This window comes from Euprymna scolopes, chromosome 39, assembly GCF_053919585.1.
Source record: "Euprymna scolopes isolate OS-2025 chromosome 39, ASM5391958v1, whole genome shotgun sequence".
NCBI lineage: Eukaryota > Metazoa > Mollusca > Cephalopoda > Sepiida > Sepiolidae > Euprymna > Euprymna scolopes.
Genome location: NC_136520.1, coordinates 68,356,498 through 68,375,514, shown reverse-complemented (window position 1 = coordinate 68,375,514; position 19,017 = coordinate 68,356,498). Strand labels below are relative to the sequence as shown.

General features: G+C 31.9%; 1 protein-coding gene across 1 annotated transcript; it reads right to left on the bottom strand.

Annotated features, from left to right (window-relative positions):
- Positions 1–138: 138 nt before the first annotated feature.
- LOC145263829 (CCA tRNA nucleotidyltransferase 1, mitochondrial-like) lies at positions 139–18,301 on the bottom strand. The gene is made up of 2 exons (XM_080120895.1): positions 18,145–18,301; positions 139–1,548 (listed from the first exon to the last, which is right to left on the bottom strand). The coding sequence occupies exon 2, from the start codon at positions 1,517–1,519 to the stop codon at positions 182–184; it is 1,338 nt and encodes a 445-aa protein (XP_079977021.1). The 5' UTR covers positions 1,520–1,548; positions 18,145–18,301; the 3' UTR covers positions 139–181.
- Between the last annotated feature and the right edge of the window lie 716 nt (positions 18,302–19,017).

Below are 19,017 nucleotides of genomic sequence, written 5' to 3'. Positions count from 1 at the left end.
TTCTAGACTGAGGTAATATTAATTTTTGTTCCAATCCACAGTACCTCTTGGGGGGGGGGTTTCACCTACATAAAAAATCGATTTTGCATCTAACTTGTTAAGTAAATAGAAAGAAATATAAAAAGAAACAAAAAAATTAAAAAAATTTTTTTTTTTTTTTTTAAATTTCTAAAAGAATATTTTATTTCGACTCCATTTTAACAATTTCTTGCACCTTCTCCAATAGTTCTTCTTTATTTAAAGTATAATTACTCTCTTTCCAAATTTCCTTCAAAGAATTAAGAGTTTTGTTAAATATCGGACCCTTAGGGACCTCCATTTCCATTAGATGATAACCCGTCACAGGGAAGCGAGGTGGGACCCATTTATCAAACGACTCGTATATATCTTCCCGACCGAGATATTTCAACAGTTCCAAAATGCGCCCTTTTAATTTGCTATCTTTCTGTGAAATGAGCAGGTCTTGGTAGTATTTCAACGCATCACCCGACGGAACGACGTCTCGATGCTCAAGAATAAAAATACTGAGCTTGAACTCGTCGTTAGACATTTTGACCCTGTTATTGAGCGCCACAAGATCGTTTTCAGTTTCTAAGAGAGACGAGATGACTGTCATCGGCTGTGGTGACAGATCTTTACATTTCTTCCACACCCTCTGGACGCGATCCATCTCAACATTACCTATGAAGCCGATGTTTGCCAAAACTTCGAGCTGTTGCATTTGATCCAGGATTGCCGGCATATGATTCTTAACAACAATTTTTTTCATTTCGACCCATATTCTTTCGCCAGAAATGCCAGATAACCCTTGTGCGTTTTCCTTAATCGCATCCAAGGCTGTTTCGTCATGACTACAGGCTTCCAAAGCTATCCTACCCCAAAAGCGAAAATATCGTAAAATTCGTAAGTAATCCTCCTGGATCCTTTGTGATGGATCGCCAACAAAACGCACAACCCGATTCATCAAGTCTTCTTTGCCTTCGAAATAATCATAGAGATTTCCGTCAAAATCTAGAAACATTGCATTAATTGTTAAATCTCTGCGATTAGCATCGAGCTGCCAATCTGTCGTGAACTCCACTTCAGCATGCCGTCCGTCAGTCTTCGTATCAATCCGAAGAGTGGTTACCTCAAAGTTTTGACTGTCGTTTATTCGGGCCGTAATCGTGCCATGTTTTTCGCCTTTCATATTGATCATTCTGATCTGTGCTGCCGTAAACATGTCTTTCATTTCCTGCGGGGTTGCTGTCGTTGCAAAGTCGATATCCTGGGGAGCGATCCCCATCAGGAGATCGCGCACGGCCCCGCCAGCTATCCGGATTTCGTAGTTATTACTTTTGAATAGGTCAACAAGAAGCTTTAGGTCCGCGGTAAAAAGGCCGTGATATTCCGGTGTGTCCACCTTGGATGTGGCTAACTTGCCCATTTTTCTGGGAATCGTCGATCGAAAAGTGTTAAAGAAAGATTTTCTTACGAAGACACTCGTGCGTAAAACATTCTTGAAAAGATAAAGCTGCATTGTAACAGATTACATCTTTAATCCATTAACTGAAAAAAAAAAAAAAAACAGAAAAGAATTAACTGAAAAAAAAAAAAAAAAAAAAAAAACGGAAAAGAATTAACTGAAAACAGAAAATCAGGCCAGATTTTATTTCTTATGAAAACAAATTGTAAATAGTCACCTATATATATATAAAAGTGAAAATGTGTGTATGTATGTGTGTTCGCTTTTTGTGTATGTCTGTAAAAGGCTTTTTTCGCTGGACATTTCGGTCGGCTCATTCCTTCTTAAAACTTTTTATATCACGTCTAAATGATAATATCTATGAGTTGCGAACGGTGGTCGACTGTCTATTTAATTTGCCTGACTTTCATGCACTATTTTTTCCAGATTTTTAGAGCGTCCCGTGTATCTTTCGCTTTTCAGTATAAAACAAGCAAAACCTGGCTTGCAGCCACGTCATGTTTCAAGGTCAAACATCACACGCTTTAAGATTCTCGCACCTGTTAATTTCATTTTATAAACGTTAAATTAAGAGGTTTTTCATTCCTCTTCTCTCGTGGCCAAGATGGCTACGTTCCAGGGTTTTTTCCATTTTGTTTCCATCTCCACGTCAAAGGTTCAGGGTTCAAGCCTACTTTCCTACTAAAACTTTTTTTTTTCTTTTACACCTCCAAACACTCGGCCAACGTTTTTTTTTTTTTTTTTTTTTTTTTTTTTTTTTTAAACAGGGTTGTTTTGATCACCTCCCACCCTCCAACACACACACACCTACAAAACCCGGGCCACACCGGGTACCCCCCCCCGCTAGTTTTATATATATACAGTTTTTCATTATTACGATTTGTTCAAATAAAAATTTTTGTATAAAAGAACTATATAAAATTTGATTTAAAAAAGAAATCTGGCCCGAAAATGATGCTGCTTCTCTAAAGGAGTTAGAGTGAAACATGTATGCACATATGTAGCCAAAAATGTTTGTGTAAATAAATACCCTACAATTATGTTTGGCTTGTCTTTGAAAACTTTTTCATAAATAGTAGCCTTCTATCATGTCTGAAAATGAGACAATGTTTAATGAGCGAGATTGGAGATTTACCACTGTATAATTCGTGCTCTCTAACAATTCAAATTATGGCAAAAGGACGATTGCCAGCACCCTCAAAATACATTGCTGGATTGCCACGAATAATAGCGTGTATTTATTTGCTTCCCCACGGAACAGATACTACACTTTGATCTTGTCGCCCGAGGCCACAGAGGGCTGGGTGGACGGTGCCACGAATAACAGTGACATGCCCAGAGTGATGAAAATAAAGTTTTCAGTTACGGTTATGGTCCTTGGTGTGGTTTCAAGTGAGGGACACATCATGCGACCTCACATCTTAGAGTCAGCTTGAAAGTCAACACCAGTGTAACTGGATGTACTGAACAGTGTGGTGATCCTCTGGTAGTCCAAGGCAGATCCTGGGTAGGTGTATCAGAATTTTTGGGGAATTTTTGACACCCCTAACACAAAACTGTGAATAAAACATAAAAAAAAACTCGTAATTTCTCTTTTTATAGTGGGTTGTTTATTTTCTTTACAGAATATATTTCCAAAATAAACTATTAAAGTTGTTTAAAAAATAATAGAAATATTATTTTTTATTTAAAAAAAAAAAAAAAAAAAAAAAAACAGTGTTTACAAAGTGCCGGCGCGTGTTCATGCAGCCATTTTTTTACGTAATGAAATCAATTGAATTTTACGAGTTAAATATTTTTCAATTTTTAAACTTTAAAAATCTATCAAAATTTTTCTATTGGTTCAATTTTTACGATATTTTCAGGGTCAATGTGAAATTTTAATGCTCTTTCCAATAAACCAAATATAATATTTTAGCCAAACGTTTTTTTAATCCCCTCCACCATTTTGAAATGTCTATTAAAATTTCGATAATTACTCACCAAAGTTTTATATATAACAAATTGAAGATAAAAGATCAATAAATAAAATATTCTAATTTAAAACAAAAAAAAAGTGTCTTTTTGAAATTTACCTGTAAAGTCCAAAGTGTAAAACCTTTTTTTTTTTTTTAACAAAAACCACGTTGATTTTTTTTTTTTTTTAAAGTTGAAGCTTATGTTATGATTAGAATGTCAAGTAAATATCAGACGCTTACGACAATTTTTTTCTATTTCATTCAAGGTTTTCTTTTTTTAGATATTAAAAAACAAAATTCACTCGATAAAGAAGTATTAAAACATATCAATCAAAAACTAATGTATTTCAGTAGGAGAATAAATTTTTTTTTTTTTTTTTTTTTTTTTAAATCGGTCGACTAGTTTTTTTGTTTAACAGAAAAATCTTATAAGTGAAGGTGTTCAGTTTTTATCTACGGAGGCACCAAAATACTAATTTTGGTTTACAGCACGCAATAAAAAGAGATTATGTCCCTTTAAAGCCACCAGAATATAAAGGCGAATAAAATCAGACTTGTCTCCCTTTATTTGAACAGTTAAAAAAAAAAAAAAAAAAAAAAAATCTGAGTTCGCGTTTTTTTTTTTTTTTAATCTTTGTTTAAAAAAGTATTTTATTTAAAAAGAAAAGGGAATATAAGTATAAATATGGATAAATTCTTAACAATGAACAATTGAACTACTCATCGAATAGTAGTTTTTATTGGTAAGTGATTTTTTGGAATTTATATATATTTTTTTTTATAATCGAAGTAAGTAAAATTTTGTTTTCTTTAATTCTTATTTTTAAAGAAAACCGATTTAAAAGAAACAAATATTGCATAATTTGCTATTAAACCTGTTATTTTTTTTTAAATTTTGGTCTTTGCTCCTCTAATTAAAAAAAAAAAATTAGGGTTTGAATTGCATTTTTCAAGAAGTTATAAGCTTCGGAAGACAGTAAGTCTAAATATTCCAGTGTTTACCGCGATTTTTTACTGATGATTTCTGATACTGCTAGACCCTGGGTAGGGTAGCAGGACTCGGCGTCGGCCCACAAATCCAAAAGAGACCCAAGCTTGGCTTCAGAAGGAGTGCTACGACTTTGTACTCGTCTCGTTGCCATCCCTCTCCGACCTGAACCTGTTAGACTACTTCGTTTCGTCATATGTTGAGGACATCACCAACATGACCTCCCACAACATCAAAGCCAACCTGATCCCCACCATTCACTAAGTATTTGCAGAGCTCCTGCTGGCGCTTGTTGAAAAGACATGTTTCAAGTTTCGGACTCGTATCAAAGCGGTGATTGAGGCTGAAGTCGGCTACATTGAATAGATGTCAGCTCTACCACATAATCAAGCTACCGAATTGATTTTTTCAATAAAAGTTTTTAAACAAAGCTGTAGTGTTGTTTTCTTTAAGGCGACACTTTTATCGTTCCGCCTCGTATATATGTCCAGGTCTTCTCCGAAAACCCAAAATAAAATGTTAAATTTCTTAGTCAACGAGAGTTATTTCCCTTGCATCAATGACTTTCTATTCAATGCGAAGGCTCTCATTGGTTTTGTATTAACGAGCAATGATGTGCCATTTTCGAAGGGGAGGGGGGTACGTGTAATTGATTATGTTTATAAAATTAATTGTTTCAGCACCCCCCCTTTTTTTTTACACTTGTTTCCTACCCTCAACATAGTTAATCTTTTCTTTTTTCCTCTTAACTTTAAGATTTAACAGTTATTTATACCTAGTGTGGTATTAAATTATTTACCAATATTTATTTACTAGACCTCAAGAGACTTGTATCTTAGACCGCAACCAATGGCAATCTGTTGTAAGAAATCACAATACAAAGATAAAATTAATTTTTTTTTCTTATTTTTTTTCTCTGCCAATTGCCATTGTTCCTATTTACTTGCCTCCCCACGAGGGCTGAGTTAGACACAAAGTTTTTAATGTAGGAAAAATCCAGTTCCCCAAAAGAGGCACTCTAGATAGGAACTACAAGAAAAATTGCCATGAAGGATTTCTCCTCCACTGACTGAGGACAGAAAAGGTGAAGTGCAGCATCAAAACAGATACTACACTATGATCTTGGCCTGAGGATTTTATACCAATTGCTATTGTTACATCACAAATAAATTCTGCATTTCCATTTTTGGTCGTCCTACTAAACTAAGTCCGTTCCTATAAATGTCTCAGTAAGAAAACTTTACACTTTGCAGCAGAACCGTTTTTTTTATTATTCGTATTGAAATGAATCGCTTATACCAGACTGACCCAACATCGCACTGTTCCACGTTGGAAGATCAGAGAATGTCGAGCACAATGTATCTAATGTATCTTGCTTAGCATTCTTAGACTTCTTGGTGCTGCATAAGTGGGACATTTTTCAGCAATGGCAAGAGTTATTACATCTAGACGAGGAGATAATCAGAGAAACCCCATCTGTCAATGTGATAAGCCACCTAGCCGACAACTTTACTTATAAAACCTGTGTTCGAATTGGATGCCTTAGCAAGCCCAGAAATTTACTCCGCTATACTGGCCTCACCTGGTTAACTTTAATGCATCTAAAATCAAGCTTCTATTTTTACATCATCAATGCTCTGATCCCAATCTGGCATCAATTGAAATGAATGGCTCTCATCTTGGGGAGGCTCCATGTTTTACCAAGCTTCTGGATCTGACTTTTACTCTGATCTAAAATGGAACACGTACATCAAATCCGTTGCCAAGGTTGCTGGAAATATGGTGGGATCGTTCTACCGCTTCAGTAGATGTCTACCTATATAAAAGCTAGGTATGTCCAAGGATGGAATACTGTTGCCACATTAGGGCAGGTCGATTTTGGAACCCTGCTGAGGCAATGGTGATGATAGTTGGGGCTTGACATAGAAAAGACCTACACGAAATATTTTTCTCAAAATCATTATTTTTGCTTGAGGAAATGACTTTAAAAGTTGAAAAATTGAAGCGATTAAAAGTTTTTTGGTGAATTATCAAGAACGTCCCTTCATCAAAACAATCTGTACTATTAAGAAAATGGAATCATTATTTAGAATATGTTTTAAACTACATTTTTAAATAAAATGAGTGAGGATAATGAATTAATAAAATCAATATTAAGTGTAAAGGCAAAATTATGTTTTGTAAATAATAACAACCAAAGTTCACTTTTTCATTTCAGGAACTTTTTTTGGGTGGAAACATTTTAGATTTCACCGTCGCAAAACACACTCGTTATTGATATTGAAAATTAACGTTTGTTTATTATTTAATTTGAAAACATAACAATTTAGGCTTAATTATTTCGAAAGAAAAACGAAAAAGACTTGTTTAAAATATGTATTATTATATTTCAAGTGTCTGCAGTGAATTTAAACATTTGTTTTATCTTTTTTAATTTGTTTTTCTATTAGGTTGGTGCAAAAATAATGGCATTTTTTGACGTTCAAATGAACGTCAAAAACATTATTTTTGCACCAACCTAATATTTCACATCAAGTTCTATTTGAAATTTTTATTAAAAATATGGTAATACTCCAGTTTTATATTAAAAAAAAAAAAAAAAAAAAAAAAAAAAAAAAAAAAAAAGAAAAAGAATAGTCCATACAATTTTATTCTACACATTCTTTACGGAACATAACCACGTAAATTTTCAAGTTTTTTTACTTAATAAAAAATACTTTGCAGAAAATTAGTGTCAAATTTTAATTTCTTTTATTTTTAGGGAGTAATTGTTTTTAAGCAGTGTTTTTCTTCTAAAATAATAGTTTTAAAATCAGATAACCCACAAAGATTAATATGAGTAAATAAGGAAACTCCTTTAAAGGTTTTTCGTTATTTGTGCATCTATGTTATTGTGCTAAAATAACTTTGTTATTTAGAAAGTCATTCTTAATATGGGAAGGAGGTTGTATTATAACTATTCTGTAATTTCACCTAAAAATTTAATAAACAAAAATTTAATAAAAATTAAATTTAACTTAAAAATACTATTAAAAATAGCATAGTAACAGATGCACAAGCACTGGTTTTTCAAACTGTAAACACTCGTTTAAAATGGCACAGCTACAGCAAGAATGAATCTCTTTATTGGTAAATTCATGTTATCGAAGGAGGAGCGTTAATCTGCTAAAAAATGTCTAAACTAAACACTATGCCTCTGATTTGGTTTGGTCCTCTCTCTTCAATACATCTAATTACACTCTACAAAGTTTTTCATTATTTTCATTATTTTTCATTATTTTTCATTATTATAACAAGCACTTCTTTTTTTACGTATGAATCTGGAAGATAGCCTAAAACAGTTTCCTTCAGTTCTAATTCATTTATTTATTTTACTTTTCAGATTAGAATGTCAGGAAAAGCACAACGGTCAGTTTTAACCCGTGGTTCACAAAATTTGCTGGTCCACCTTGTGATTTGGATGAAACAGCACCCCCAACTTCACGAGAAGTCATCCAGTTTACTTATTTCCTCGAAAACAGTTATCTCTACTTAAAAAATAGTGAGATTTCTAAGTTAATTGCCAAGGAAATAATTAGTATTCGGCAAGCAGTCAATCCACAATTGCCCTTGTTAAGGTAATATTATATAGGACAGAAGTTCAATATATTTTGCTATAAGAGGGCCAAACAGATTGACAGGAAATCTCTTGCAGCAATCAAAGTGAAAAGAATGAAGGACCAGCTAGACAGATTGTTTGCTATATCTTCTTGTAGCTGTAAACTTTCTGTCTTGAGATGTGATGACTTTGCAGTAAAGTGCAAGGCAGAAAATTGTCAAACAAGGCACATAACCTGCACTTGTCCTCCTAACAAGGAGGTAAAATTAATGCTATAGATTCACCTGCAATTATGTACCATTTTTGTGGAAAATAAAATAATATAGTGGTATTTATTATGTAATCTGGCTCTATTATTAAACATGCAAATTTTCCTATTTTCAGGTTCCACTAGAAGAACTGCCATTTACAGCAATTTTTGAATTAATTGATGGAACAACAAAAAGCCTAACAACATTTACTGGTCCTTTGGGGAAACTTTGCATCAATAATTATCAAGATTTGCCTCAAGTAGAATTCGAAAAAATTAGTGTCCCTCCCGATCATCATTATCTGACAGCAGAAGAAACAAATAATTTAAGTGTGAAGACCAGAGGCTACTTTTTGAGTATGCTGTTGGCATTTCTTGTGAAGAAGTTAACTTAGAAAATTGGGCCCTTGAATCAAGGAAGATGGCTAACATAAGCCACAAGATTAATGTGTTTATGGACTAGAGTTGTCTGTCATCAAACACTATGATAAATTAGACATTTTGGTCGAATTTATCATCCAAGTGTATGCAGTTAGTTGGTTTGAGATCAAAACCGACAATATTTTTTTTTAACCAACAACAGTATATTTTAATATGATTTAGAGAATAAAACAGTTAACTGAAATCCAAATTACTGTTTTAAACTATTCAAAATATAGTGCTTTTGCACTACTTCTGGAAAATATAATATCGATGATAAACTCAGATGAATTGGATGTGAGAGAAGATGGCATTCAAACGATTTTGTCCATTAGGTAAATAAATATTTATCCATTAAATTTTATTAGTTTTCTTAATTTACTCAAACAATAGCTAGTTTTATTCATATTACATCGCAAAAATATAAAAAAAATAAGTGTTTTCAAATAATTGTTTTGTTTTGTGTTTTTTCCAGAAATAGAACAAAAAAAAAAAAAAAAAAAAAATGAAAAAGATTACTGCTATCAATTTTACAGCCACACACTGGTAAAATTTGATTGATTTTTCTCAAAAAGTTGTATATGGATAGGAAGCAAGACATAGACACATTATTACAAAGTCATCGTGCCAGCAAATTAGACTTTCATTTTCCTCCAAAGGAAATTATACAGAACAATTTAGTTCTATTATAAGTTTATATTATTGCCTCTAATAAAAAATTAAAATACATGGTTCTGTAACTTGTATCAAGTTGTTATATTGTGTAATACATCTCCACATATATTTTTGAATTGTGAAATTTAAAAGACTTAGTTGCTAATTAGCTGTTTTACAATTTTTGTTTAATTAATGCAGTAAAAGTTGAGATATTTTGCTAGTTGTGATTCATAATTAAAATTATAATTCATTTATTTATTTTTCTTTCAATGTATTTCATATAAATATATCAATTTTAATTGAATATTTAATAAAAAAGTAAAATTTCAAAGTCAGTGTTGCGAAAAATGCTATGAAAATGAAGGATTTTTCAGCATTTTTCTACACGGTTTTTAAAATTAAATGCTCAATTTTCTGTTCAAGATGGGAATCTAATTTTTCGTATATGTTCTTATCACATCAAATCCCAACTATCATCACCAGTGGCATGTTGATTTTCTGAAAAAAGTTGCAAATCGACCTGCCCTATTGTCACATGTGGCCAGGAGCCGCTAGAAGCAGCTTATCCTGTCTTGACAGAGTTCAAAATAGACTTCATAACCTAGTGGGGGATACCCTTTTCTCTTCCCTGCAACCTCTTTCCCATAGAAGAGATGTTTTGAGCCTGTCTCTGCTTTATCGTTATTTTCATGGCAAGTACTCATCTGAGCTCCAATCTAAAATCCTCCTTGATCTGACTTTTACGAGAAACACTCGTCTAGATGAAATCACTATCAATAATTTACCTCACTCTTTATCTGTGCCTAAACCTAAACTTAGATTTCATGAACAAAGCTTCTTTCTTAGAACTGCACGCCTGAGGAACCCTCTTCCGTTTGTCCGCTTTCCAACTGACTACAATTTGGTCACCTTCAAGTCCAACGTAAACAAATTCTTGATAAGTCATCCCTTTAAGTAATCTAATTTACCAAATTTCCACTACTAACGATTACTACGATATTGTCCCATTGACTACTATAAAATCCTTATTCTCAAGTAGCCACCAGGCCTTGATAAGTGGTGACACCGATGTTAAAGAAAAAAAAAGAAAAAAGAGAGAAAAGAAAAAAGAGAGAAAAGAGAAAAGAAAAGAGAAAAGAGAAAAGAAAAAAAAAGAGAAAAGAAAAAAAAAGAGAAAAGAAAAAAAAAGAGAAAAGAAAAAAAAAGAGAAAAGAAAAAAAAAGAGAAAAGAAAAAAAAAGAGAAAAGAAAAAAAAGAGAAAAGAAAAAAAAAGAGAAAAGAAAAAAAAAAAGAAAAAAAAAGAGAAAAGAAAAAAAAAGAGAAAAGAAAAAAAAAGAGAAAAGAAAAAAAAAGAGAAAAGAAAAAAAAAGAGAAAAGAAAAAAAAAGAGAAAAGAAAAAAAAGAGAAAAGAAAAAAAGAGAAAAGAAAAGAGAAAAGAAAAGAGAAAAGAAAAGAGAAAAGAAAAGAGAAAAGAAAAGAGAAAAGAAAAGAGAAAAGAAAAAAAAGAGAAAAGAAAAAAAGAGAAAAGAAAAAAAGAGAAAAGAAAAAAGAGAAAAGAAAAAAGAGAAAAGAAAAAAAGAGAAAAAAAGAGAAAAAAAGAGAAGAAAAGAGAAAGAGAAGAAAAGAGAAAGAGAAGAAAAGAGAAAGAGAAAAAAGAAAAAAAGAAAAGAAAAAAAAAGAAAAGAGAAAAAAAAGAAAAAAGAGAAAAAAAAGCATAATACACATGGATATCATCTTGTCTTGTATATAATAAAAGAGGCACAGTTTTTCCCCTCTGCACCAAAATACCGTAGGTACACCAACAGATGGCAGATAAAAATTTATTATGTTTACACTATTAGCCATTACCTTATACAACTATAGAACGACATTTCAAACACATTCTTCCATAATATTAAAACATTACATTTATTCCTAGGAGCGCCAGTGGGTGCTCATTTCACATCATATTATTATAGAAAAGCGATCCCCCACTTTTTAGAAACTAACATTTATTCAGAACTTGGATTCTACTCGTATGCCAAATTTTCTTTTTTTTTAATGTTATTTTCATTTTCAGCACCCCTTTATAATGTTTACTTTTACAGTTTAATTAAAACGGTCACGTTCTTAGATAGCGTTTACATTTATATTCAGTAACGTACAGGTGACTACAGGAATTTTGTACCCTTTAAGGGACACAGGGTTCGATAGTTTTGTGTCGCCATAACTCCAGTCTTGCCAACTAAAATACCTTGCCCTGAACTTTACACTGAACCATACCGTGAAAAATATCCTGAACCTTCCAGCAAATTTTATGACAACTCCACCCTCAGGCACAAAATGGTGTGTCTATTCACAAAGACATTTTTAACATGGGTTGGCAAACGAGAAAAACAACAACAGCCGTATTTTAAATTTCTATGCGGAGAAGGGGGTGCATGCTACCACGGAGCAACGCCGGTTAACGTGTCCTGCTAGTGTAAAATATTGCCGTGGTAATTTTTTTAATTATGCGACACCAGAGGAACTGCAGCAAGTAACTTCCGATATTTTCTGCATTAATTCCTTGCATCACTCGAAATATGAACTTAAATTTAAATTAAAACAGGAAGTCCAGTCGAGTAAATGGAATAATTTGTACATCAATAAGCGATTTTCCGCTAACATTAATTCATCGTGTAGAAAGTTAAAAGTAATTTTTATGGAAAATAAGGTAAAACTGCATTTTTTTATAGATGTTTTAAAGTAGACGATGAATAGGTCATACAAACAAAGAGTACACTAGCTGTGTCATAATTTTGTCACCCTTAACACAAAACTGCAAATAAAATATACAAAACTCGTAATTTCTTTTTGGAATATACTTTCAAAATAAACCATTAAAGTTTTTTTTTTAAATAATAGAAATATTATTTTTTATTTAAAAAAAAAAAATGTTTACAAAGTGCATGCGCGTGCTCATGCAGCCATTTTTCTACATAATGAAATGAATTGAATTTTACAACTTTAATTTTTTTCAATTTGTTCAATTTAAAAATCTATCAAAATTTTTCTATTGATTCAATTTTTAAGATATTTTCAAGTTTAATATGAAATTTTATGCTCTTTCCAATAAACCGAATATAATATTTTAGACAAACGTTTTTTTTTAATTCATCCCCCACCCACTATTTTGAAATGTCTATTAAAATGAAAATAATTTCCTCACCTAAGTTTATATATCACAAATTAAAGATAAAAGATCAATAAATAAAATAATCTAATTTAAAACAAAAACAAAAACAAAAGAATAGTTATGTAAAAATTTACCTGTAAAGTCAAAAGTTTAAAACTTAAAAAAAAAAAAAAAAAAAAAACATGTTGATTTTTTTTCAGTGGAAGCTCATATTTTGAAAATATTGTCGAGTAAAAATTAGACACCTACATTCATTTTTTTCTATTTCATTCAATGTTGTTTTTTAGATTTTTGAAAAAAAAAAAAAAAAAAAAAAATTCATTGCATAATGAAGAAATGAAATATTTTAAATCAAAAACTCATGTAATTCTTTAAGAGAATTAAAAAAAAAAAAAATGGAAAAATTGTCAGCTAGTTTGTGTTTAAATGGCAACTTATTCAACTGATGAGTGAAATGTGATCATTTTTCAAATACGGCGAACTTATATATATTTTTATATTTGGAGTAAGTTAAAATTCATTGAATTTCTTGAAATCTTTTTTAAAGAAAACCAATTTAAAAAAAAATATTGCATATTTTTCTATTAAACCTTTTATTATTTTAAAATTTGGTCTTTGCTCCTTTTATTTAAAAAAAAAAATAGGGTTTAAATGACATTTTTCAAGTAGTTATAAGCTTCGAAAGATAGTGAGTCTAATTATTTAAATTTTTATCACTAATTTTTAATGGCGACATCTGACATTGCTAAGAGTACACAACTCGGAACACAAATTTTAGATTACATTTTAATGGCGACAAACATTTTAGCCTCAGATATTTTTTTTTTTACTGAAAACACAATAGCAATTCTACTTAATGAATTTTCATAAATTTTGGATATATTACTATTTTCAATATGACAATTAAGTATGTAATATTGTTTTGCTTAATACAACATTAAAAAAAAAAAATCGATCTGTCGACTATCTGAACAAGCACCTAAAAGAAAAAATGTACAACTTTTATGCACACACACACACACACACCTATAAAAGTGAAAGTGTGTGTGTGTGTGTATATGCGTACATTTCCTTATGCAATAACTGTCAATTTTCAGTCTACAGACTCGAAATTTGATATACATGGTACTGAGATTTGGGAAAATCTTTGTAATCAGTTTTCAGCCAGAAATTTGGCTGTCAAAGTTCAACGATTTGACCTTTGAGAACTCTACAAAACTCCTCCGACAATTTTCGGTCTAAACACTTGAAATTTTAGATATAGGTTCCTTGGACATGAATCTAACTTAATAACTTGATTTGAGCCCGAAACAATACATGTTAAGGGGTCATAATAGGGGTCAAAGTTTAAAAAAAATTTAACCTCTGTGGTCTCTACCAAATTACTCAGACACTTTCTGGTCTAAACATTTGAAATTTTACATGAAGGGCATTCAAAGATAGGGCAAGCTTTTTAATCAGTTTGGGTCGATAATTTGAGCTATCAATATATACTAGTATCGTTTTGAAGCTGGACCCTTCAGACGACAAATACCGAAAAATTGGCTAAAAACATTAATTCCTTCACCCTCAACGGGGCATGTTTCAACAGGAAGGGGTCGCTTTTTTCGCCAATATTTTCGAAAGTCATCGCCTCTTTTTGATTGTCTAGCCTTAATTTAAACCTACGTCACTTCCGGTTTGACGGTGGTTGTAACAGCAAAAACATCACGTTTTTTCCCCGTTCTTTTCCTCCTTCACAGTACGGGTTTGAGCCTGCCTTCCTGCTACTACATTTTTTTTTTTTTTTTTGCTTAACACACACCTCCAAACACCCGGGCAACGCCGGGCTGAAATGCTAGCATATATATGAATAGATAAATATGTACTTTAGGTGCATAGATTGTGACCTACATAAAACCAGAAAAGTTATTTTTCTTTTGATAAAACACCCAAAAGATTTAAATAAAACCATAAAAAGCTTCATTTTTATTTTTTTTTTAATAATTTTTTTATTAGACTTAATGAACAGTAAAACTTTACATGCAATAGCGGCCATGTTTTTTGTTTCCGTTTGAAAAAAAAAAATAAATAAAATAAATAAATAATTGAAAACTTATTTTTAACTAAAACAGGAAATCCAATCCAATAATCCAATAAGCAAGATATTTTATATATCAATGCTAATTTTGGTGCTTGCGTAGATTGGTTTTCTTTTTAGCCAACGCATTTTATGTTAAAACTTTACGTACTTACCTGTTATGTCGAAATTAATATAAATTCAAAAAATCATCCAGTGGAAGAATAATTACAAGTAAACATAGAATTTACAGTGGTAATGCAGAGAGTGATCCGCGCTATTTTTTAAATCGTATTTCCACGTTTAATTAATCTTTTATGATGTTTTTTTTTATTCAATTGTAAGGTTAAAGTACAGAATAGGTACAAAACACTCCCCACATTAAGAATGGCTTTTTAAATAATAACATTATTTCAGCAGGGATCACTCTCTGCATGAGTACCGAATTTACCAAATTATCGAGTTTTATCGTATGTTTTAATGTGGAAGAGTTGTGCGACTAATTCAGTATGACGAGCTGACTTATCTAACGTAATTGTGGAGGATTTTTTTTTTTTTGATCCATTTTTACGACGTGCCCCAACGTATTATAAGCACGCCAACCTCCCCATGTTAAGAACGGCTTTCGGAATAACCCCCCCTCCAACCTCGGAAGCTGTTCTTGATATGGGGAGGGTACTAGTGCACTTATTGATCCGTGCTGAAATAATAACGTTATTCCGTGGCCAAGGTCGCTGGGAAAATGGTGGGATCCTTCTAACGCTCCAGAAGATATCTCACTAGATGCAATTCTCTATCTATATAAAAGCCAAGTACGTCCAAGGATGGAGTACTGCTGCCACATCTTGGCAGGAGCTTCAAAAAACAGCCTATCCTGCTTTGACAGAGTACAAAATAGACTTTGTGGCTTGGTGGGGGATGCCCTTTTCTCTTCCCTGCAACCCCTCTCCCACAGAAGAGACGTTGCGAGCCTGTCTCTGTTTTATCGTTATTTCCATGGCAAGTGCTCGTGCTCGTCTGAGCTCCATTCTCTGGTCCCCCCTCGCCAATCTTTCACGATAAACACCCGACTCGCTGAAACCACTGTCAATAATTTCCCCCACTTTTTATCCGTGCCTAAATCAAAAGTAGATTCCATGAACAAAGCTTCTTTCTTAGAACTGCACGCATGTGGAACTCTCTGCCGCTTGCCTGTTTCCCTCCCGACTTCAACTTGGATGTCTTCAAGTCCAACACAAATTCCTGATGAACCGCCCCCTTAAGTAATGACACTTTATCAAATCTCCAATACTAACTATTACTATGATACTATCCCATTGATTACTGTACACACAATAACCCTTATCCCCGAGTGGCTTCTGGGCCTTGATAAGTGGTGACCTCCATGTAAAAAAAAAAAAAGCCATTCTTAACATGGGGAGGGGCGGGTGTTTTGTAACTATGCTGTACTTTAATCTTACAATTGAATAAAAAGACATCATAAAACTTTAATTAAACGTGGAAATACGATTTAAAAAATAGCGCGGATCAGTAAGTGCACTAGTAGGTGTGTCAGAAATTTCGTGAAAATAGTGAATAATTCCACCCCATCTTTCCAAACTTATAACTCCTCGAAAAATGTAATTCAAGCCCTAATTTTTTTTTTCAATTAAAAGGAGCAAGGACCAAGGTTTCATTGAAAAAAAAAAAAAAAAAAAAAAAGTGTTTTTTTTTTTGAAAAAGGTTTTAAACTTCGGACTTTACAGCTAAATTTCTAAAAAAGTTTTTTTTTTTTTTTTTTTTTTTTTTAAATTTGAATATATTATTTATTGACCTTTTCTCTTCAACTTGTGATATAAGACTTTGGTACATTAATTATTTACTTTTTAATAGACATTTCAAAATGGGAGGCGTGAATTATTCGACCCCCTGTCTTTCCAAGCTTATAACTCCTTGAAAAATGTAATTCAAGCCCTAATTTTTTTTTTCGATTAAAAGGAGCAAGGACCAAGGTTCCGTTAAATAAATAAAAAAGAAAAAACAAATAACGTGGTTAAAAAAAAGAAGAAAGTTTTAAACTTCAAACTTTACAGGTAAAATTCTAAAAAACACTACGTTTTTGTTTGTTTTAAATTTGAATATATTATTTATTGACCTTTTCTCTTCAATTTGTGAGTAAATTAATTATTTACTTTTTAATAGAAACTTGAATGGGGGGGGCGTGAATTAAAAAAAAAAAAAAAACGTTTGTCTAAAATATTATATTCGGTTTATTGGAAAGAAAATAAAATTTCACATTGACCCTGAAAATATCGTAAAAATAGAATCAATAGAAAAATTGATAGATTTTTAAAGTTTAAAAATTGAAAAATATTGAGTTCAGAAAATTCATTACTGTTTTTAAAAAAAAAAAGAAAAAATATTTCTATTACTTTTAAAACAACTTTAATAGTTTATTTTGGAAGTACAATCCATAAAGAAAATAAATAACCCACTTACGAGAAATTACGAGATTTTTATGTTTTATTCGCAGTTTCGTGTTAGGGGTGTCAAAAATTCCTACAAAAATTCTGATACACCTAGACTGCACAGTGCACTAGCACCATGGGCAGGTTGGGTATTCCGAAAGCCGTTCTTAACATGGGGAGGTTGGCGTGTTTATACTACGTTGGGAATGGGACACGTCGTAAAAATTGACTCTTTTTTTGTTAAAAATACACTTATTGATCCGCGCTATTTTTTAAAATAGTATTTTCAAATTTAATTAAAGTTTTGATATGTTTTTATTAAATTGTACAGCAATAACAGCATAGATACAAAATACTCTCCCTTCCCCAAGTTAAGAATGGCTTTCGAAATATTTCAGCACGGATCAATAAGTGCATTTAGTACCAAAATACATTTTGCATATTTACAGGATTATTTTATTTGTATTTTTGTATGGCACGTAAATACGTAAGGTTTTTGTTTCTTTTTATCTAACACCGTTTGCTGCAGACATCAAGTCACCTGTTCTTCCGAATCACTACAAAATTATTTTCGAATTGTCACGAAGTAAATACCATGTCAGTCATTTTTTGCTACTAGTGAGTGCACTTATTGATCCGTGCTGAAATACGTTATTATTTAGAAAGCGATTCTTAACATAGAGATTTGTACCTATTCTGTACTTAAACCTTACAATTTCATAAAAACATATCAAAACTTTAATTAAACTTCAAAATAGTATTTTGAAAAAAATTTAGAAAATAGCGCGGATCAATAAGTGCACTGCAGCCACTGGGCACTGCACTACTTAGCACCCATTTTTAAAAATAGATTTAATACGAGGTGTGTCCGTGTCACATTCGAAAGTGATTTTGAATCTTTTAAACTGCCACAAAGTTCCTTCTGGTTCTGATTATAGTTTAAAGGGGGGGGGGGATCATATACGATTTTCAGTTGTGCACTTAGGAAAAAAAGAAAACGTTCGTTTTCGAACGCATCCCCGTCATATAAAAGAACTGAACACGAAATTTGTTTAACAAAAACTTGAAGTGTCTAAGAAATGAAATAAAAACATGGAAACCAAAGCAGTTAAGAAGAAAAATGTAATAAAAAAGCAACAACTTACAAATAAATATTTGTAGATAAAGTGAAACAGTTTTTTTAAAGTAAAACGACTCAGTTCGGATTCAATGTAAAACGTGATAAAACGACCATGATAGTAAATGTCCGGTTTGGACGGATAACTTCCGGCGTTGAAGAGTGAGAACCCGGTTTAGGTTATCCGGTTTGAACAATTTACTTCCGGCATTAAAGAAGTTACGGTGAGAGGATAATTACGACCGCCGTAAAAGAGGCCTAGTCACCTAAAAATGACGTCATGCTTAAGCCAAAATCTGTCCAAGAGTTAGACTGTCAATAATAGTGAATGAGGGGCCCATTAGAAAAAGCATCAGAAAACTTAAAACTTACATTAAAAAAGAGAAAAATAAAGAACACGGTTTATACTGAACTTTTTTCTTTTTAATTAATATTGATATTAATTAAAAAATAATTAAAACAAAAATAAATTTAAAAGGAAAAGTTGTGTGCTGTTTCTGTTTAAACATTTCACTGTTTTATGAATTTTAAAGACTAAAATTCGTTCATTATTAATTTTAAAAAAATGCATTTGAAAACAAAAAGAAAAACACGATTTGATTTATATTGAAAGTGAACTTTATTCAATATAAATTAAAAAGAAAAAATATTTACTACATATTATTCATCTATCTATCTATCTATCTATCTATCTATTATATGAAAGGAACTCTGCGTGTGTGTGTGTGTGTGTGTGTGTGTGTGTGTGTGTGTGTGTGAGAGTTTATTTCCTGTGGACTCTGAAGCGCCTGTACTGATTTTTTTATGAAATTTCACACAAATGTACTTGATGTATCTAGCAGTGTTCTTATACGTTTCTGTCTAAAACACAATTGAATCATGATACTTGACTTTTTCATTT